Source organism: Dendropsophus ebraccatus, chromosome 2 (genome assembly GCF_027789765.1).
Source record: "Dendropsophus ebraccatus isolate aDenEbr1 chromosome 2, aDenEbr1.pat, whole genome shotgun sequence".
NCBI lineage: Eukaryota > Metazoa > Chordata > Amphibia > Anura > Hylidae > Dendropsophus > Dendropsophus ebraccatus.
Genome location: NC_091455.1, coordinates 84,346,986 through 84,368,461, shown reverse-complemented (window position 1 = coordinate 84,368,461; position 21,476 = coordinate 84,346,986). Strand labels below are relative to the sequence as shown.

General features: G+C 38.0%; 1 protein-coding gene across 1 annotated transcript; it reads right to left on the bottom strand.

Moving 5' to 3' along the window:
• Positions 1 to 1,240: 1,240 nt before the first annotated feature.
• SALL3 (spalt like transcription factor 3) lies at positions 1,241 to 17,456 on the bottom strand. Its single transcript, XM_069957882.1, has 4 exons — positions 17,391 to 17,456; positions 16,938 to 16,941; positions 4,352 to 7,848; positions 1,241 to 2,170 (listed from the first exon to the last, which is right to left on the bottom strand). Exons 1-4 carry the CDS (start codon positions 17,454 to 17,456, stop codon positions 1,739 to 1,741), a joined length of 3,999 nt encoding a protein of 1,332 aa, XP_069813983.1. The 3' UTR covers positions 1,241 to 1,738.
• Between the last annotated feature and the right edge of the window lie 4,020 nt (positions 17,457 to 21,476).

The window sequence follows — 21,476 nt, the reverse complement described above, 5'->3', positions numbered from 1 at the left end:
GACATATGTCTATGTCAATGCTATTTTATCCTTGCTGACTACAGAGCAGCATATTTTTTATTGGTTTATGCTGAAATTATTTGCACTAGAATGCCAATAAATAATATGGAATAGAAGGGGTCTGAAGAGAAAACTAAACATATATATATATATATATATATATATATATATATATATATATATATATATATGAGGCTTTTATTTGACTACAGTCACTCAAAGGCTATGTCCTATATGTACAGTATAATACAAAGTGCTTGTTACCTAATCAATACCGACTGTGTTCCGTGTACACAATGACACAGAACTTCTGTCAGGCATATTCTTTATTTTATATTTCTTTAGTTTTCCTAATGTGGAATGGCAACCATTTCATCAAAGCAATGATAAAATGAAATGAGAAAAATAAATATAAACTAAAAGGATAGGTGTTGGTTATTAGCAATTCATTTTCTCTTTATTGATGCCAGCTAATAGGGGGAAACAGAAATAAAAAGCGAAATGATTCTCTATTCTGCTCTGGGTATTTCATAGAAAAAAATACATGTTTAGTTGAATTGTATGTCTTGCATTAGAATCCACAGTAATCATAAATCTACAGAGCTGCGTAGGCCAAACAGTTTTGAATTGGCAATTTTTCTAAAGAAAGTAACAACGTAACAAACCATCATTTAATTTCCGTTTTTTTTTTTTATATATATATATATATATATATATATCTCACATGAGTTTGACCCGATAAGCAATACTTCACATATTTGGTCACTTTGTTCATATTATGGACAAATTTCCCCAAGTACAAAATACCAAAAGTGCAACATTATAAATTAAGAGTTTGCGAGCACAATATACAAACATTACCTTTTATTGTACAGTGAAGTTAACATGAAGATTTTTTTTTTATTCACAGCTTCCTATGATGTGAATACTTTAGAGTGAAAAAGTTTTGACTGTGAGTGGCTTTCCAACCATCAAACTATTTCTCCATACATTTTCTCTTTTATATTGAATGACTGTCCACATAGCAGCTACAAATATTTAAATAAAAGGATTTTCTTTTCTTACAGACAGATACTCGCACATGTATAGCATGCTATCGTCCAAATAAAATGTCACAATTTTGCCTGCATCTGAATAAACATCACTGGATTATAGCAAACAAAACTTGCTAAGAAAAGGTCACAAATTCAGATGTATCTTGCTGTACAAAATTGAAGAATGGGGGGGGCTTTTTTTTTTTTTTTTTCTTGAGTACCCGCATAATGTTATAAATATTACAGACAAGGATAGTGTAATAGTACACAGCATTTGGGAATACTAAACTCAGATTATTTAGTACTGTATTAGAATCCTTACAAACAGACTTCAAGTGTATATCTAATTTGAACAAAGCCGGCAATTATTTTGGACAAAAGTCATTGTTTTTACACAAGGTGAATCTTTTCCTATCAAAGACAAACAGCTTTTGGGTGCCTGTGTCCACTGGTTATCCAATGAATTTTGAATAATGTTTAAAGAGGAAATGTCCATTCCAGTCAGTTTAACTGCTGAAAGTACCATGCACAATCTCAAAAATACATCTCTTCAGCATCCACAAGTCTCTGCATTTCTGCTATGGGAGAGGGCAGTGGGAATATGGGTTGGGTCACTGTGATAAGTTCAAAAAAACTGTACAACAAATAGTACAACACTTGAGAAGAGGAGTCTTGGAGAGTCTTGTTTTTGTTTTTACTTGCGCTCAGTTAATGCCAATTTCCTTGTTTTCCTCAATAAACCTTGTGAATGGTCGATTTACAATAGAATCAGAGCCCACTTTGTCCATACTAATGATAGGAGGGCTGCTACCAGTACGTGTTCTGTCCATCCCACTGGACATGTTGCTTAAAGGTGGAATTGCGCTTCCACCTAAACTGACTGGGAGCTGGGGAATGCCTCCGTTCTGTATAACAGAAATTTCATTGTTTTTCATAGCCAGCCCATTTGTGATAGCAGCAGCATACTGATTCCAAAAACTGGGGTCAACATTCATTGCTCGAGCTGCCAAATCTTTCTGAAACATTTCAGAAAACTTCAGTGCATCTCCTCCTAACAAAGCCATGGGGTTTTCCACAGAAAGTCTACGACCACGTCTTGCAGGAGCATTATTCCACATGTGAGTCCCCATATGGACCTATGCAGAGAAAATACACAAAAAACACAGCATATAGGTTTTAGTGTATTCTGCGTATATAACATAACATAAAAAAATATGCAAAATGTTTAAAAAATATATATATATTTGAGAAACAAAATAAAATGTGTTAGTTAATACAACTGGCAAACATACACATCCCTACAAGATGCCAACAGATTTTTGTAGAAATAATGCCTATAATAGAACATAGTAGCTCGTATATTACTATCAATATAACCTTTAAAGGCGACATCTATGCCTGAACAAAAAAAAATTCTTTGCTAGTTAATTTAATATTTTGTTCTAATAAAATTCATGTACTGGCCATGGTTATTCATTTAATATCTTTATTTTAGATTACAAAAATAGTGCTGGCAATTCTTCTAAAATGCCTCTGTGAGGAATGCAATTAGATTGCAGGTGCACAAAATAACAAAGCCAAGTATAACTATGTCTACCATAGGCATTCCCCTTCTACATAGGTATATTGTGAAACAAGAAAACATACAGTAGCAGGCAGTACAAACAAAGATCATTTTATGTTTAAATAAAATTATCTCTTTTCAAAAACCTCCAGAATAAGAAAGTAAGTCATGCCATGGCTTGTTCAAAATCCAGATGGCTGAGAAAACCTGTCTTATACCTAGAGGGAGTTGGCAGCAGTGGTGAACTCTGTATATCTAAATCCCATAAATATTTCATTCACCAATGGTAAAAATAATAATTTCACATTTTTCATCTATCTGCTAGATACATATTTGAGACCTTTTATTTGGAATAACTATGTTGTTTAGACGTCTATGTGGTAAAAGAAAGGCCAAATGGAAATTTTAAAAAAAACCTACCCTGAAAGGGGTTTCCACTGACAGCATATGTCTATACAAGTATAAAAAGCAACACTATGTTTTTTTTTTTGTTTTTTTTTTTGTATCTTAAAAAAAATATGTTATCATAAAAACCTCACTTTTAAACTTTGTAGGATCATTTTTAAAAGCCTCTTTGAACTAAGTATCCATTAGAAAGGGGGTAACAGCTTCAGGCAATTAGGTGCTCACGGAATGTTAAGATTCTAGACTCTAGGGGAGATTGCATTTGCCAATTATTCCTAATGGAAGAGTCTCCAAGCTGCATAATAATTTTGAGCAGTTAAAATATTTTTTTTTTTTTGGAAATGACAACAAATTAACACACACACCGTGACGTAGCACATTTTGTCTACTTAATCAAACACTGTAGACACAGTGCTCGCAAGGATCAAGAGTCAGAAGGTTCAATTCCATAAACAATAGCTCACAGTCAAAAACAACAATACAAATTCATGCTGCTACAAAGAAAAAACATGTTACTCAATATAGACAAAGCAAATTTAATATAATAAAAGTTAGTGTAAGTAAAGGAAAATGTTTAAATGACCAAACAATATACATATCCAACTATAAGGAGATAACCTAAGTGACATGTCGTTATTTTATCATAGCTCCTGAAATAATTTAAGATGTGAATATATTTTAGATCTGCATTTTGGAAAAAAAAAAAACAAACAATATAAAAAATAGCTGTGATTTTCTTTCTTATTTTTTTTGTGTGAAAGTCAACTAATGCCATATATGCATATAATCAATAATATATCAACCCTATATGCACCCTCTATAATGTGCTCACAATTAGGAATGCAATACATGTAGTAAATGTGCCTCTGGAGTGTTTTGCTACAAAGACAGAATTTTGTAGGTATTAAGGGCTTGAGGATTTAGGTCAGTGACATAACAAAACTGATATCGATATAAAATAAACCTTCAACTGTTTCACCTACTTGTTTGGAAAATCTTATTTTCATAGAGGGTGTGAATGTATTCACAGGGACCTAGTAAACTGCAAGGTTTACTAAACTAAATGGAAATTACAGCTGCATATGGTTTATAGACTATATTAATGATCGTTCAAGGGCTCATCTGCAGCATGTGCATACAGAGTTCTCATACGTTCAAAGCATTTGGGCACAACTACGCCGGTTACGTCTTGGCAGCCTTTAGAACATGTTATGTCATTTGCTTTAGAAATGACATTGACACATCAATCTATAGAAATTGTTAAACTGTGTAAATGTAATTAACTGACAGCTCTTTTCCCCAAATCCTTACGTTTTCTTTTTGTATGACTGGAGAGATTTCACCTTACCTTAAGATTCCCTTTTGTGGTAAATGCTCTACCACAGATTGTGCAACCAAATGGCTTTTCACCAGTATGAGTACGTTCATGTATCTGTAGTGCACTTGCTGAAGAGAAGGTCTTCCCACACGAATGACAGTTGTGTTGCTTGGGAGTTCGTCGTGGAGGGGGTGCCAGCATAGGAGTGATGCCTGGGCTCATCGCTGTCTGTGGTGCAGCAGGAACCTGGATTCCAGCTGGAAGGTGAGGACCTTCACCCAATGAGATCGGCTTGGTGTGACCATTCACTTCCATTTTGATCATGGCAGGCGCTGTGCTGGTGACCAGGCTAGTAGTTGTTTGGCTGGGACCTAGAGTAAAGTTGGGTTCAAATAACTGAGATGGGAGCTCTTTCAATTTGTGTGTCAGTAAGTGTTGTTTTAAATTACCCATAGTGGAACACCCACGATTGCAGACTGTACAAATAAATGGCCGTTCTTTAGTATGGCTGCGGTAGTGAATTTCCAATGCACTTTTGCAAGCAAAAGGCTTGCCACAGATATTACAAACAGTACTTTTAAACTTACCACGTTCTCTGCTCAGGAACAGCAGGCTAAAAGGGGCCTCTTCTTTGATGATTGGTCTCACGGGGTTGGTGGATGTCAGATCCAGTGCACCATCAGTTTCTGGGGCAGGCAAGGGACTGTCAGGCTTTTCTGTCTTAAGCTGTAGTTCTGGTGGCTCTTCTTGATTAACTACATGGGGAGATTTTGATCTGATGCTTTCACTATGACTATGGGCAGGAGACAACACCTGCATTGATGAGGAGGTCTCAGACATTGCAGGACTGCCCGCACTTTGGCTCTCAAGATCTCCTGCACCCGATGAAGAATCGTTGCTTAGGCGATCACTTTCCCCCGATCCATTTTCTAAGGTTTTTAAGCCAATAAATTGCTGTGCACTCATAACAGAGTCAATCATTTTCATCTGATTTTCTAATGCAGCAATACTTGAAATGACAGTGGGAGGTGAGGAAGGTGAGGACTCAGAGTATGGTATCAGTGGCTTAGAAGAGTCATTTGTTGTATCTTTCATGTCTAGCTCGTCATCCATAGAATTATCATCAAACTCGTCGTCATAATTGCTCATTGTTTCAAGATTCTTGTCATCATAGAGCTCAGAGTCCATTGCATCTTGGAAGCCCTCAGGTAAGGGGGTATTAGGAATCTGTCCACCCATATGCATACGGATATGTTGCTGTAGGACAACAGCATTCGTAAACTTCTTCTGACAAATTGGACATGAATGCTGAACTCTTAATGGAGGTTTTGCCCGGTGAACACCAAAATGAGTTTTCAAATTTCCCTTAGTAGTAAAAGCACGTCCACAAATTTTGCATTTAAATGGTCTCTCTCCAGTATGGGTTCTGTAATGCATCTTAAGAGCACTCTGACAACTAAGCACTCTGTGACAAATGACACATTGATTTGGATCTGTCATTTTTTTATCAATGTTCTCAACTAGTTGTTGCAGTTTTGATGTTTCCGATGTTTGCATAGACTCTAAAAGACCACCAAATGGAAATTTTGCTTTGAACTGATCTGGCATGGATGGAAGCACTGGATTTGGGAGGCTTGTTGAAATACTGGTGTCTGTTAGTGTGGGAATAGATGTTGTCACAGGAGAGGATATCTGTCCACTTGCAGGCTGTTCAGCTGTTCTTGCAGCTGTAAGAGGAAGGGCAATGGGTTCATTTTTTGGGACAGTAGTTGTGGCTGTCTGAGCAGATTGTGGAGATTCTGCAGATGTCACCATGCAAGTTTCAGTATGATTTATGCTTGGAGACAAAGAGTTGCATTCACTTGATGCAGGAGAGGGCCTTTGAGGTGATCTATTCATTGGGGTAATGCTAGGTGAATCACCATAGCTGTTAACACCTGGTATTGTAGGGGGGAGCTGCAACCCGATTGATGTCGGGATGGTTGGTAATACTGGCTTGCTATCTAACCATGTTGTTACTGGCTTTTCTGGAGGAAGAGACATTCCATATGGTATTCCAGAACTAGTTGGGACATTGTCAAGATATTCTGGAACAGGATATGGATTCATTTGAATATGGGGATATTTTTCTTTATGTCTCTGAAAATGAACCTTTAAATTGCCTTTTGTGGAAAACCGATTTCCACATATATTACATTTAAAAGGCCTTTCACCTGTATGAGAGCGCAAGTGGATCTGTAAAGCACTATCACTTCCAAAGACCTTGGCACAAAATCTGCATTTATGTTTAAAAAATGGGTCCTCAGAAGTGGACTTGGTCTCAAACACTGATACATTAGGTGGCTTTCCCTTACGATGTTTCATAAGTGCAGAAAGGGGGTCTAATGCATTAGCAGTTGCAGCTATGCTTACAAGTGGATTGGGGAAAATCACACTATTTGAAGAACTCTGAGGTAGAAGTGGGCTTGGCAAACTGGAAGGTGAGGTGAGGATATTTCCATGTCCAATGGATGGAGGAGTAGATGAGCTCTGAGGATGAGTAGTACTGGTCGTTGTATTGGGCACAGGACTAGGTGTTACTGATGTTGATTTAACATTACTCGATAAGGAGGTGCTTGTTTCTGTTGGTGTACAAGTGACAGAGCATGGGATATTTGGGGTACTTGCCCCAGAGGCAGGCTGTGATGTGTGTGGCGGATTTTCAAATGATGGTGGTTGATTGTTAGATACTGATCCTGCAAGGGTGGGTGGGATTACAGGTGTTAACTGAAGGCTTGGGTGTGCAGTAAAGCCCTGCAGCTGACTGGGAACTGTTGGAATTGGAGGATTCTGTGCTGGAACTGAAGAGGTCAATGGAGGACGTAGTGGCTGACGATTCATCAGTGCAACCTGACTGCGTATTTGTTCGATGAGTTGCAGCTGGTGGATCTGCTGCTGTTGCAGTGCCATCAGCTGTTCTAGAATCATTGGAATTGCCATAGCTGTGGCTGCCGTGGCGGCACCTGCACCACCTATGCACCGTGCATTCTGTGAAAACTGTGCAACTGCCACTTTTGTACTTTGAAGAGTCTCTAATGTAACATTAGTGTTTGGCATGTTATAATTAGTTATGGAAGATGGATCAGATATCTGAGGTAGAGGAGTAGAAGTGTTTGAGGCTTCTTGATTTGGAAAATGTTTTTCTTCAGTGGTTTCAATCTCCATGGGTTCCTCTTCCTTTTCTGTTTCTTTTATCTCACAACTTTCATTATTTTCTACCTGGACAGCTTCCTCTGCAGCCTCGCTCTCTGCGTGATCACTTGAAGAGCTTGCAGGAGATGGCTCGGGAAACTCTTCAGAGGCTGATGCTGCTACATCATCATTTACAATCAGCACAAGAGGGTTTTTAGTGCAGGTCTTTTTGTGCTCTAAGAAGTCAGTCCATTTGAAGAATTCAGCACAGCATTTTTCACAAACATTGGTCTCCTCACTTCCACTTCGGCTTTCATTCCCGCTGTCCCCATCATCTGGTCCTTCCCCAGGTACTGCTAAAAGCAAATGAAAAGACTGCATAAGCTATTAAGCAGAAAGATAAAGTACTCTACATTTGAAAATTTTGCACGAGTAAAATCAATACTTTTTATTTTGTACAAATTACCCCACTTCAACAATTTTCTATGACTCCTTTTACCTAGCTAATATTTTTCTTTGCACAATCCATCAAATTATGAAGCTCTATCAATTGTGGATACTGCCTCTTAATGAAATTCCATAGGAGCCATTGATTTCCAATATTTTCATACAATTCACAGCAACCTTGTCTGTTGGGTACAAATCAAGCTTTTGATGGGCTCATTAGGATTCCCCTTTAGCATCAAGCTTCCTAATTTCCAGCAAAATTATAGATGCCTTTGCCAGTTCAGTTAACATTGCTAAACTAATCTGTAACCTTTCAAACTTGAAGCAGTGCCTGACAACACAGACTGCACCCATGTTATACACGTATGGTTTCTGACTATTGATAGACTTTGCCTTTTTTCATAACTGAGACATATGACATTTCTCCTACACTATATAACGGTTTAGAATAGACCAATATCTGAGGAAATTTCTTTAAAATCTTTTCACCATACAACTAAATCAGGCCAAAATCCTACCTATTATTTAAGAAGGGTAGCTATTAGTAGATCTGGTCGTGCTCTTTCGTACTTAACGCAGCAAAGCCATAAGATCTTAATTACATTAACCTTCGGCCTAAGCTCTGACAACTTTTGCAGACACATTGTCGGTTTTAAAATAAAAGTTCATATGTATGCAAACTGCTTCTTAAGCTATAAATGGATATATGCTAAACACTTAATGGGAATTGTATTTTCGCTAGAAAAAAAAAAAATACCTGACACTTAACTGCTAGCCCTCTACAAAAATAATTGATGCTGCCAAATGCCATATTTCGTTAGCAGGAAACTAAAATTACATGTTATCCCGACACAGCATTAAGTTCACAGATTTGTGAACAAACTAAGAATTACATATTTAAACTGGGTTTCGGCTGACATGTTTAAACATAAGTATGCTGCAGTCAGACACACGTTTTGCACCTATTTTCATCTATTCTTATAGAAAGGCTCTGTAAATTATATGCTTGTGCCATTGTAGAAAACCCACTAATTGGTTACACATGTTTAATTACTGTTGTAGGCAGTCACTTCCTCTGACTTGCGTTACCCTCTTGTGCTGAATAACAAGCATGTTTAATGAACAGAATTCTAATTCACACCTGATCAAATAAATAGCTGTGCTGGAATGAGAAATGAACATATAAAAAACATTTCCACCATTTGAAAAGCTGCTCAGTAGGAATGCACCCTCATTGCTAAGTAACTTCATATCGCTGCTCTGCATATTATATATAGGAATATTCTGACAGAACAGACAGTGGCAGGCAGATTACATAGGGCTCAGTGGCAGAAACTGAACTTATCACTATTGCAGACATATTCTTTACAACTACATTTCAATATACTACAATCTACAGTATTGTGCTTTTGTTTTTACAAATGAAACCATTTTAGTGGATTACATATCCATATTATTTTTGTTATATTTGCTTTATATCCTACAGATATTCCCCAATTATGTTAAAATGGGCAAAATCATTTTATCAGGCTTAACTATTAAATCCTAAATGAAAAATAAAATATTAGAAATAAATACAATAAATATATATATTTTTTCTCTATGAAAATTATTGAATACACTTTGTTTACCATAGGTAGTAATAGAGTAGTAAGGCAATTTATAATATGAAGTTATAACCACAGAGGAAATATTTGAAATAATTATTTTAACAGTCAATCTTAAAAAGTAATTTAAAATATGAAAAGCAGGCAGAATATTAAATATACTGGCAAACATTTAGAGGGCAGAAAATATTTTATTCTTTTATATTTTACTGTATATTTAGTGTACTAGTATTTGTTATATGTACGTCAATGCATTATCATAGCATTCTAGGTTTAAATTAATACCCGAAAGATATGCTCAAATTCAATTATAATACAGGCTGATAAAATATAAACAAAAAATTGGATGTATTTAATTCTTCAGCAGAAGTCAATATCTAGCGTGAGGTGAGTATATATTTTCTTACTATACGGTCTTTAGTCATGAACTTTAAAACTGAACAAATTTCAGCTGCAAAGCCCACAAATATATCGGAGGTGCAAACAATTTTACTACTTGAAGTCTACTTTTGGATCCCTTCTGCAGTAATGTTCTGTGGAGTAATGAGAGCAGCTGTGGGGCACTTTTTTTTTTAATCAAACACACTATCATGTTCAGAATCGGTCACTGAGAATTGGCTTTTTTACAGCAGTTTAAAAATACAAGAGGGCATGTTTCTCTTCAAGTGGTTTCCTGTAGAATTGGATGAATTAACACTGCCTGGATTGTTTTGATTTTTAATGTATTCTGGTGAAACAGTAGTGTGCTGAATTACCTCCATGAATGTGGACACGTAAATCATCAGCTGTAAACAGTATTTGCTTCCAAATATCAATATCACTAACTGTGAAACAAGTGGATTGTAAATGCTTATTATGTATGGAATGATTACTCAGCGTGAACATTGGATAGACAGACGTACACACTAATAGATACATATGAGACAGATAGATAGATAAATAAATATAGATAGCCAGATTTGAGATGGATATTGCTAAATTAATAAAGCCAAATGGCATCAATGCAATACGCCAATAAGATACTAAATAGGTGATTTATTTAAAAAAAATAAAAATTAAGAAAAACAACACAAAATAAACTTTAATATGCCTTGATCTACAGCTCGATACAGAAATTTACACACGTAAAGAAGTCTATCCAGGAATGACACAATTAATTAGCGACCCTTCTATGTGTAAAACACGTACATTACTATCCATTGCATTGCAGCGGATTAGGGCAGCCATTGAAATGAAATCTTGCAATTGCAGTTTAGTTTGATGTGCAACTTTAAGAGTAAAGAAGGTCTCGGCCAACACAGATATTAAGGTCTTGGCCAATACAGATATTAAGGTCTTCTGTATTTCCCATTAGGTTAAGTAAAATATGAGTAAGTGAGAAGTGTCACACACACCAAAAAACATTATGCTTAGCAGGCCTGTTTAATTTTATTGCTGCTCCTGTCCTCAATGGACTCAAAAAATAATGGCTGAAACTGAAATATCAGTTCTAAGCTGCACATATCTTGCTTAAAAGATGCATTTCCCCTAATTTTTTAACATGTTGCAAATCTTTCACTTAACAGGACCACACAGGGATCCCTTGTAGTAAAGAGGATAATGCATTGGGTCTAATGTTCTATACTGAATGCTAATGCTAAATAGAAGGCAGCATATGCTTAACACCACACCCATGAGCATGCAAAGCTTGACTATTTTTATTTAATTCAACATTTTCTATGATACTAACAAACAGCCTTCAGCATTATAATCAATAAATGGACAGCATTAGAATTTTTAATAAAATACAAAGTTCAGATAGATATAGATAGATAGATCGATCTGTAAGGCACAGATCACAGAGGCTGGTCCATTTGTAACTTGCACTAAGAAATTAGATACCAGCCCAAATGATGTTTTTGGCTGGATGATTAAGTGATAAATTACAAAGTTATATAGAAAATTTATTTTAAGAAAAGTCTGCATTCAAGTCAATGTTAAATTATATATTTTTATGTTTATTTTCTTATTCTAAATACTACAATTTTAGAGGATAATACAGTATAGAGCTATTTGTCGTAGTACACTACAAATACACCTTGGTTCAGGAAAAGTCACATAAAATGTAGTAAAGCATAACTTCAATAAAAATGGTAATTTAAGTTAAAATATTTAATCCAGATTAGTTTATTACACTGATGTCTAATATGCCCATATACAAAAGCAGACACTGCTATATACTGTGACTTTTGTGCTTAGATGACATGCTCATGGCTTGCTGCATGTGTCCAGGATAATCTTACAGCCAATTGCCTCTTCCATTACCTAGATGCAGAATTTGTCTCTGCATAGTATGTACCTATATATGACTGTATACATGAAACTGTATTTTGTATGCTGCAAAGTGATTTTCCTCTTTCTGAACTGATTTTACAGAATCCTAGAAAACAGAACATTTTGTTTTCTTGCAAATTAATTCTTTTTAACTCTTTATGATGTCTGTGATTCCCATAAAAGAAGATGAATTATCGCATACAGAGCCCAAGCTGTGAAACAGGAGGAGACAAATAGAGACCCCTACTGTGTTCAACAATGTAGTTGAAATTCCAGACTCAATAGAAATTTTTGCCCTCTTTCAGACACCACAATGGCTGTCGACATGACGGTGAACAGTGGAGGGCACTATTGCTATGCACAATGTTATAGGCCTAGCATATTAAGATTAATCTATTCAGTGGCCTAAATCTCAGAATTTGTTAAGTAACAACCACCTGTGGCATAGTCACCAAATGTCTTCTTGTGTTTTTTTTCTTCTTTTTAGTTTTGTAATCATGCAAGCCATCCATTAGCTACTTAAACACTACGCACGGAGACAAGCTTAGCATCTTCAATATCATTAGCAAATATGCAGATTACAATGCAACGCACTTAACTATATAAGAAGGCTTTTATTCCACTTGCTTGTCATTTATTCAACTGCAGGTTAAAATGCTAAAACAATATTTTCACTGTAAACCATTGAAATATACCAGTATGATCGTTTCCGATCAAATAACCTGTTCATTTCCAAATAAACTATTTTGTCATTGATACAAAAATGTAAAACCTTATTTTCCCAGGGAACAAATCAGTAAGTTTAACTAAATTTAAGCTTTAAAGGAAAATGCTATTAGTTAGAAGATATTCATTGTTTTGCTGTTTTTATGTCTTTTATCATTGGTCATATGATCTATAAAATAAATATTTTCATTTAAAGCTTATTACTTATGACAATACCTTCAGGGAAGAAAATATATTAGACAGAGCTTCAGGCTTCCTATTAAATTAGACTCGTAATAATTTTAATTAAATACATTATGTCACATAGTTTACTCAGAGTGTGTGTGTGTGTGGGGTGGGGGAGGGGGGGGGCACGACGTACATGGTTCTTGATCTTCAAAGGCATGAAACAATAGTTAACTAATGGGACGTCTCTCAGTTTCTATACAATATGTCACATTTTCAGTTGATATTAATGGATAATGTGAATAAAATGATTTTTATATAAAAATATATTGCATTATAACATCTGTAAGTTTGTACAAGCTTCTAGTTATGGATGTATGCTGGCGATATTATTATACATACATTATCTATAATTGACCAATATTCATCTAGCTATTTGTATGCTATATTAAGTGATCATTTTAATAACTTGTCCATAAGCTTTCAATAATAGACTAATAATTGTATTCGGAATCGGAATCGGATCCCTGGCTCAGTAATATATGTGTATTCAGCAGTGCTAATAACATATCCCTTCCTGTTTAAAAAGTTCTATTACAGACAGTCGGAACATACTAGTGAATGTAGCAGGATCTCTAGGTAACACTCAGTTGTAGTGTTAACACTTATCACAACTGAGGCAACCATGCTGCCAAGGTCAACTGCACAGATGTACTAATTGTATTATGAGCTTGACATCTAGTGGCCACCCCTGGCAGGGCAAAACAGGCAAAGGTTAAATCAGCCAGCCTTGTCAAAGCACTTCTAAACACCCACCCTCAGGGACAAGCCATTGGAAACCTGTTGGCACTTCATGCAGTCCCACCTTTTCAATGTCACCAAACAAAACGAATCTCTAGTGTATGCTGGGCATTAATGCTTAGAAACAAGACACTAATAGGCTGTTCCAAAAGAATTTACACGGGACATTTTGTGCTATATATATATATATATATATATATATATATATATATATATTCATATGAATATAAAAAAAAAAAGTTATAGTGAGTTATCACTTTTAATGTATTTACAACCTGTGGTGAATTTTACTGTGACTTCTTTATAATGGTGCTTTTTCAAATCACAGAGAAGAAACATACAAATATACAAATATTAGCCATCTTAAATTGTTATGCTGTTCTTTTAGCTAAAACTATGTAATTTCTGTAGTATAGTCTATTTTTTTTTTTTTTTTAAATCTCGGTGACAAACATTTAAACCAATATATTACATCTTAATTATCTTCCTCTTTTTATTTTTTTTTAATTTTCCCTCACAGCGAATGTTCAATTGGAAACTGAAGTATCCTTCTGGTCACTTAAGATCAATAGGAAGAATACAGGAGGATCAGCTGTATATGATGCAGAAACCTGACCCAGTTTTTACCAGATTTCTTTAGTACTGAATAAAAAAAACCTACTTGTCTAAAATATCTGTAATAGTTTAGTATACTTTTCCTCTCGGTAGTAGCCAGCGAAACTGCGCCACTCATCCAAAAACAATCATTCGTGTGAAAGTGTTTTTTTTTTTGGGTAAAGACTATAGCATCTCATTGTTATTCAGAGTTCATCAGAGCCCTAAGAATGATGGTTGATCCGAGCTGTAACATACAGCGAGCTTAAACTCTTTTAATGTCTGATGCTGGCTTTATCTTTTAACTTACAGAAAGAACTAAATAGTGCATGCTGCAGGACAGTCCTGTTCACACTACTGCGCTCTACTGCGTTATATTGTTACAAAGGGTTAAGAAATTCTGACAAGGTGAAAAAAAAAACATGTGTGTGGGTATTTATTTATTTAAGTCTTACTTTAAATTTCTAAATAGATTTTATAAACTCATTTTATAAATTGTATCAACATATTCCAAACACTTAATAAAATACTAGATTGCCTGATCTCAAACTTTATTTACTCAAACAGCTTGTATGTAAGGGTAAGAAATTCACTAAGCAGTTCTATTAAAAACAATTATATTGGAAATAAAATTTTTATTTCTTTATTCTTTACTAATTATTTCTATCGTTCTTATTTTTTTCCTTTCAATTAAATAATTATTTAATTTCATCGGGACACAATAGTGGTTGTCAGTTCTAGTTTTACAACAGAACAGGTAAAGTGAAGATACATCAATAATAAATAAAATAAATAGGTATTAAAATGTCTATATGATATAGAAATATATATCATATGTATCTTTTTAGGAAATCTTTTTACAAATAGATATAATTCTATATTGCTAAAAGTGACATGTAGCTACATAAAATAGAACTATTAGCACATTGTATAAATTGTTGTCAATGTTATTTTAAACAGAATTTGTGAATTTCTATCACTGTGAATTAACTAAACACAATATTCAATTTGAAATTTTACAAATAGACAGATCAATGTGTGGGATGAAATATTTGTTCTTTAAGAATCTACAGCATTTCTATGTACTTGGTTTTAACAAGCATCCCACAAAGTTTATACAATCTACCTGATAAAACTACATTTTGATTTTAAATTGTGAAATGTCACCAGATGTAAATGTTGTCCCTGTGTCTGGTTCTTTCTTAGTGCAGTTAACGCTTGCAGAATTATATATTATATAGTTATAGTTTAATTTTAACCGCTACAATAAAAGAAGATTTGAAGCTATTCAGATCCCTCAATAAGCAAGCTTCAAAAAAATCCTAGCTGGGCTGCAATGTAGCCTCTTTGATGGAAAGGCTGTCTTTCTCATTCCGTAAAAATAAATCCATTCATTTGATCGTGTAGTCATTGAGTGCAATACAAAACAAACCAAGTGTAAGAAATGCTAAGTGATGAAGTAAACAAAAAAACATTTCCATGACAAAACCCTCATTTTGCCCTTAATCTACAGACCATATGCAAACGTTTCTTTTAGCATATCTCCTTCTCTAATCTCTAGTGACACAGCTACACAGATAAGACTCACTGTTAGCCATAAAACCAGCTTCCAAGAAAGATACTTTCTTCCCAAATCCAGGAAACTCTTCTGAGGGCTGCTCACAATAGCTTGTTCTGTTTAACGGAATAAAAGGGAGCATCTGGGAATCGCAGCCTCAAAGGACAAGCACCAAGCAAGGCTTGTCCTCCCCAACACCTCTCCTCTATCATTAGTGAGCATGATACGGCTACTTGGAGGCAGGAAGCCCACCAGATAATCTCTTCTCATTTAGGAAAGGATGCCTTGACCAGCCACAAGGTCTCTTTATCTCAGCAAACTTCATCAAACGGGACTAGGAAGTTTAACACTATTCTGCTTCTCCATGGCACAGATATCAGCAAATAAAAGAAATCGTTTTTTTCTTAGCAGTAAATTATAAAACTTAACAAAAGTGGAAAGAAGTACAAAACTGGATACTGGTGAATAATCTAAAAAGAGCTGGGCGCAGGATATAGAAAGCTACATGTCTTGGGTAAGTGTTGATGCCTGGGTGAGTGTACTGAGACTGTATGGACAGTAGGTCCAGGGTCATCAGTCCATGCAGGAGCAGCTCCCTGTGTCCTCTACGGGATAAACTACTGTTTCCTAATCCCCACCTCCCCCTGTCCCTTGTAAGCTTTTAACCACATGCAGCAGTGCGGCTTCCAAAACAACCCCCTGCCCAAGGGGTCCCCTCACCTTTGGCTGAACCTGGGAGCAGCTCCCCGGCAGAGAGGGCAGGGGCAGGCATGGAGTGCGCCTCTTCTTGTGTGTGAGTCTGAGACATCAAGAGAATGCACGATGTTTCCGGAAAGGCTTTCACAAGCCTCGATCTTTCTCCATCCCCAAAACAAGATCAGCAGCAGAGCCCCCTCCTCCTCCTCCCTTCTTTATTCCCCCAGTAGTTACAGGGAAGGACACAGACTGGGATGGTACAAGCTCCTGCTGATCACTGGAACTTTCCCTCATTCTTGTGTCCCATGTACTCCAACAAGGAGAGGTCACTTACACCTACTGTAGAGGGCACTACCCCCTGCCACCAACACACAAGCACTGTGCATCCCACCACCACCAGGCACTGTGCTCCCTGCAGCCACTGCTGTGCACCATTGTCTGCCCTGCAGGTGCAGCCTCCTGGTCAACTTCTCTCGGGGCTTTAGAAAGAATGTCACTATTACAGCCTAAACTCATAAAAATACTTTTCTATTCTTACCATGCTGGAATGTCTGCAGAAAGTAAACACACCAGAGTTGTCTTTAGATACAGATGTAGCAGAGCCGAATTTGTCCGAGCTGTTTCTATTGTGTTTAGTTACAACTCTGAGATGCTGATAACCCGTCCTGATATCGCAGAGTTGTGTGCCAAATGACAAACTTAGCTCTGCTAGAGAATAGAGAATTCCTGCCAGCATCTCGGGAGGAATGGTCAGTGTTGTAGATTTCCTAATAGTATGGATTCTTCTTCTGCAGATAGTTACGATAAATTATACATAAACTATGACTACTAACTATGGCTACTATAGAGAAGAAGAGCACTTGTGCTCCTGGACTTCTCCCATCTGACCGAGGCTGGGGCTGTCTGAACAAGTGTGGGAAGAAAAGTGCATTTTAGGAAATAATGGGTCAGGACCCCCGAGCCCCCACTCACCGTTGCTGTCAGTGAGCACCTCAGTGGAGCCGATGTCCTCGTCCGATTTCAGGTGCTGGGGCTTGGCTTGCTTACGCCGAGACATGCTGCTGCTGCTGGGAGCTGGGACTCGTCGCTGCTATTTTGCAGATACATCAGTGGCAAATAAAAAAAAAAAATAGTTCACAAATAGCCGAGTTGGAAAATGAGGGGAATGAGCCGGTGCCGGTGTGAAGTCCAGTGCGCATGTGCCGGTATAATGGTGAATAATACACAGCGATTATCTGCTGGGGGGCGGGGGAGGAGGGATGGGCTCCGGCAATTAGCTGCTGTCTCTCCTCCTGCAGCACGGCAGCTGTATAAGCTGCTAGTGCTTATGACTGGCAGGGCTATTTAGATCTGTGCTCCCCCTCCTCCTTTACTGTTTCTTCCTTATGGTTTCTTCCTGTTCACTCCCTCCCCTCTGTTGCTGCAGTTAGTGGTATGCCCCAGGGAGAAGTTAGTTAAGATAAGGCACCAGGAAGTTCTCTTGGCACCTTTTGATCCCTGCACGTGGTGGCTGCAGAGCACTGGTTGTTTCCCCCACCCTCCATCCCTTGTTAAAGGTGCATATGTTCTTGGTATTTACATGCGTGACTGTTATTTATGGATAATTTATTGTTTTATCACAGCTGGCAGAAGGGAGGACGTTGCAGAAGGGAGAAGCTGCGTTGAGGCACCTTGTCCGGACAACCATGACATGTCCATCTCAGGAGCAGTGGCTCTGGCATTCAGGTGACCTCTTCAGGAAGATCGAGATGCGTCAGAATGCAAGGTCCTCCCCCCCTCCCACCTTTGGATACTATTGTTTAACCCCTTCCCTCCTGGGCCACTTTTCATTTTTGCACTTTTGTTTTGTCCTCCTCGTGTTTAAAAGGCTACTTGCACTTGCATTTTTTCACTTACAGACCCAAATGAGCCCTTATTTTGCGATACCAATCGAACTTTGCAATGACAGACTTAACCTTTACATAAAATATGCCGTGAAACTGGAAAAAAATTATCTGAGCAGTGAAATTGAAAAATAAAAGCAATTTTTCATTGGGGGGGGGGGGGGGGGGGGTTGCAGGATTTTGTGTTTATGCTGTTCACCTTATGTTAAAACTGACAAGTTATCTGTGTTCCCCAAGTTAATACGGTTACAACAGTATATATATATATATATATATATATATATATATATATATATATATATATATATATATAATGTGTATGTTTAAAATTGCTTTATTACCATCCTTATAACTCTTTTATTTCTTGGTGTATGGGGCTGTGTGAGGTGTAATTTGTTGTGCTAGCTTGCTTGCATATATGCGACATTTTGATCACTTTTTATTACAATTATTCCAGATTTGATGTGATCAAAAATGTGCATGCACTTACACCATTTACCTTGCGAGATCAGGAATGGGATAATTTACTAGTTCAGGCAATTCTGCACGCAGTGATACTTAATATGTTTATTTATTAATTTTTATTTATAAAATGGGAAAAGGGGGGGATATTTAAACTATTAATATGGGAAGGGTCAAAAAGAACTTTAAAAAAAAAATATTAAAATAAAGCCCCACTAGGGGGCGCCAACATACACTTTACTGATTTCTCATTGAGATCAATGCTGTATACATATACAGCATTGATCAATGAGATCAGAGCTTGATTGCTCTGGGCTGCTGAACCAGCCTAGCCATTGCTCTGGCCTGCTTACCCCAACGATCACATTGCAAGGAGATGGGGGGCCATTCCGCCACTAGACTCTAGGGATGGCTTGTTTATAGCCATTTAAATACAGCTTTCAGCTCTTACAGCTGCATCTAAATGGCCAATTAGCCAGGTGCGGTGATCCGCTGCACCGGCTAATGCCCGCGTTCCTTGAATGCTGATAGCACCTGTGAGCTCCACGCTGCAGAGCGGGTTCACGGCGTGACCCCTCTCTGAACTCCCCCCTCACTGTATAAGAACATCCTGGCACATCTTTAGGCAGCAGGGGGTTAAATAAAAGCTGTGGCCTACCCTGCGCATAAAAGTTTACTTGGTCTGGTCTTCATTTATTAAGTGAGTTAAGTGCAATAAATATTAAGTGTAAGTGGGAGGAGATGTTTCTTTGTGGGAGGAACTGGCAGTCCGGGCACACACACAGGCAGGAAGGTCACGTCGTTGGGTCCAGGGCACACATGGCAATAGTGTGACCCCTGGTGTCCTCTGTTGTGTCTCCCCGCCCCTTAGCTCGCTCCGCCGTCCCCAGCCCAGGCATATCTCCGTACTCTGCCCCCACCGCAAGTAAAAGATGGCCTTCTTGGGACGCGGGCAGGGTTGGGAGGTGGGGGGGTGGTCACTTGTGATGGGGATGACAGCTCTTCAGGGATGGGGCTGACTTTCTTAGATGCCAAGGAACAACGGCCTGTCCTTGGCTGTACCGCCGCCACTGTGGACCCTAAGAGGAGCACTCTGGGCTCTCCCAGCTGCCATGAAGGGGGAGGGCCCTGGTGGGCTCTGCTGTGGGTGGTAGAGGAGATGGGAGGGAAGCCAGGTTAGAAGAGGAAAGTGCAGTACATGTTTCACCCTCCCTCTGCCTCACACGTTCTATTGAAAATGGGTGTTAGAGGATTTCCCTGCCACTAATGTAGAGCGTGTGCTGCCAGACACTAAACATCGGGTAGCAGCATCTCTGATCCCCAACCAGTGTGCATAGCGCTTATCTCCGCCTCACTGGACTTTCCTGGCACTGCAGCCATGTAACTGTCTGTGTGTCCGAGCGAGAGCCGTTGCTAGGATGAACGGCATGCTGCTCTGCCCTCCTGTCTGCCTGCATTACTTCTCATCTCCAGCAACACTATATATTGCTACTCATCTCCAGCATCACTGTACATTACTACTCATCTCCAGCATCACTATACATGACTACTCATCTCCAGCACCACTATACATTACTACTCATCTCCAGGACCACTATACATGACTATTCATCTCCAGCATCACTATACATGACTACTCATCTCCAGCACCACTATACATTACTACTGATCTTCAGCACCACTATACATTACTACTCATCTCCAGGACCACTATACATAACTACTCATCTCCAGCACCACTATACATGACTACTCATCTCCAGCACCACTATACATGACTACTCATCTCCAGCACCACTATACATGACTACTCATCTCCAGGACCACTATACATGACTATTCATCTCCAGCATCACTATACATTACTACTGATCTTCAGCACCACTATACATTACTACTCATCTCCAGGACCACTATACATAACTACTCATCTCCAGCACCACTATACATGACTACTCATCTCCAGCACCACTATACATGACTACTCATCTCCAGCACCACTATACATGACTACTCATCTCCAGCACCACTATACATGACTACTCATCTCCAGCATCACTATACATTACTACTCATCTCCAGCACCACTATGCATTACTTCTCATCTCCAGCAACACTATGCATTACTTCTCATCTTCAGCAACACTATGCATTACTACTCATCTCCAGCACCACTATACATGAATACTCATCTCCAGCACCACTATACATGACTATTCATCTCCAGCATCACTATACATGACTACTCATCTCCAGCATCACTATACATTACTACTCATCTCCAGCACCACTATACATGACTACTCATCTCCAGCATCACTATACATGACTACTCATCTCCAGCACCACTATACATGACTACTCATCTCCAGCACCACTATACATGACTACTCATCTCCAGCATCACTATACATTACTACTCATCTCCAGCATCACTATACATTACTACTCATCTCCAGCACCACTATACATGACTACTCATCTCCAGCATCACTATACATGACTACTCATCTCCAGCACCACTATACATGACTACTCATCTCCAGCACCACTATACATGACTACTCATCTCCAGCATCACTATACATTACTACTCATCTCCAGCACCACTATACATTACTACTCATCTCCAGGACCACTATACATGACTACTCATCTCCAGCACCACTATACATTACTACTCATCTCCAGCACCACTATACATGAATACTCATCTCCAGCACCACTATACA

What these genes read in the sequence shown, in the direction of transcription:
- SALL3 (XM_069957882.1), bottom strand. Translation starts at nt 17,456, where the DNA reads ATGTCTCGGCGTAAGCAAGCCAAGCCCCAGCACCTGAAATCGGACGAG. An exon ending in CCACAAAAGGGAATCTTAAG is followed by an intron (nt 2,171 to 4,351) that starts GTAAGGTGAAAT and finishes TTCTCTGCATAG; the next exon opens with GTCCATATGGGGACTCACAT.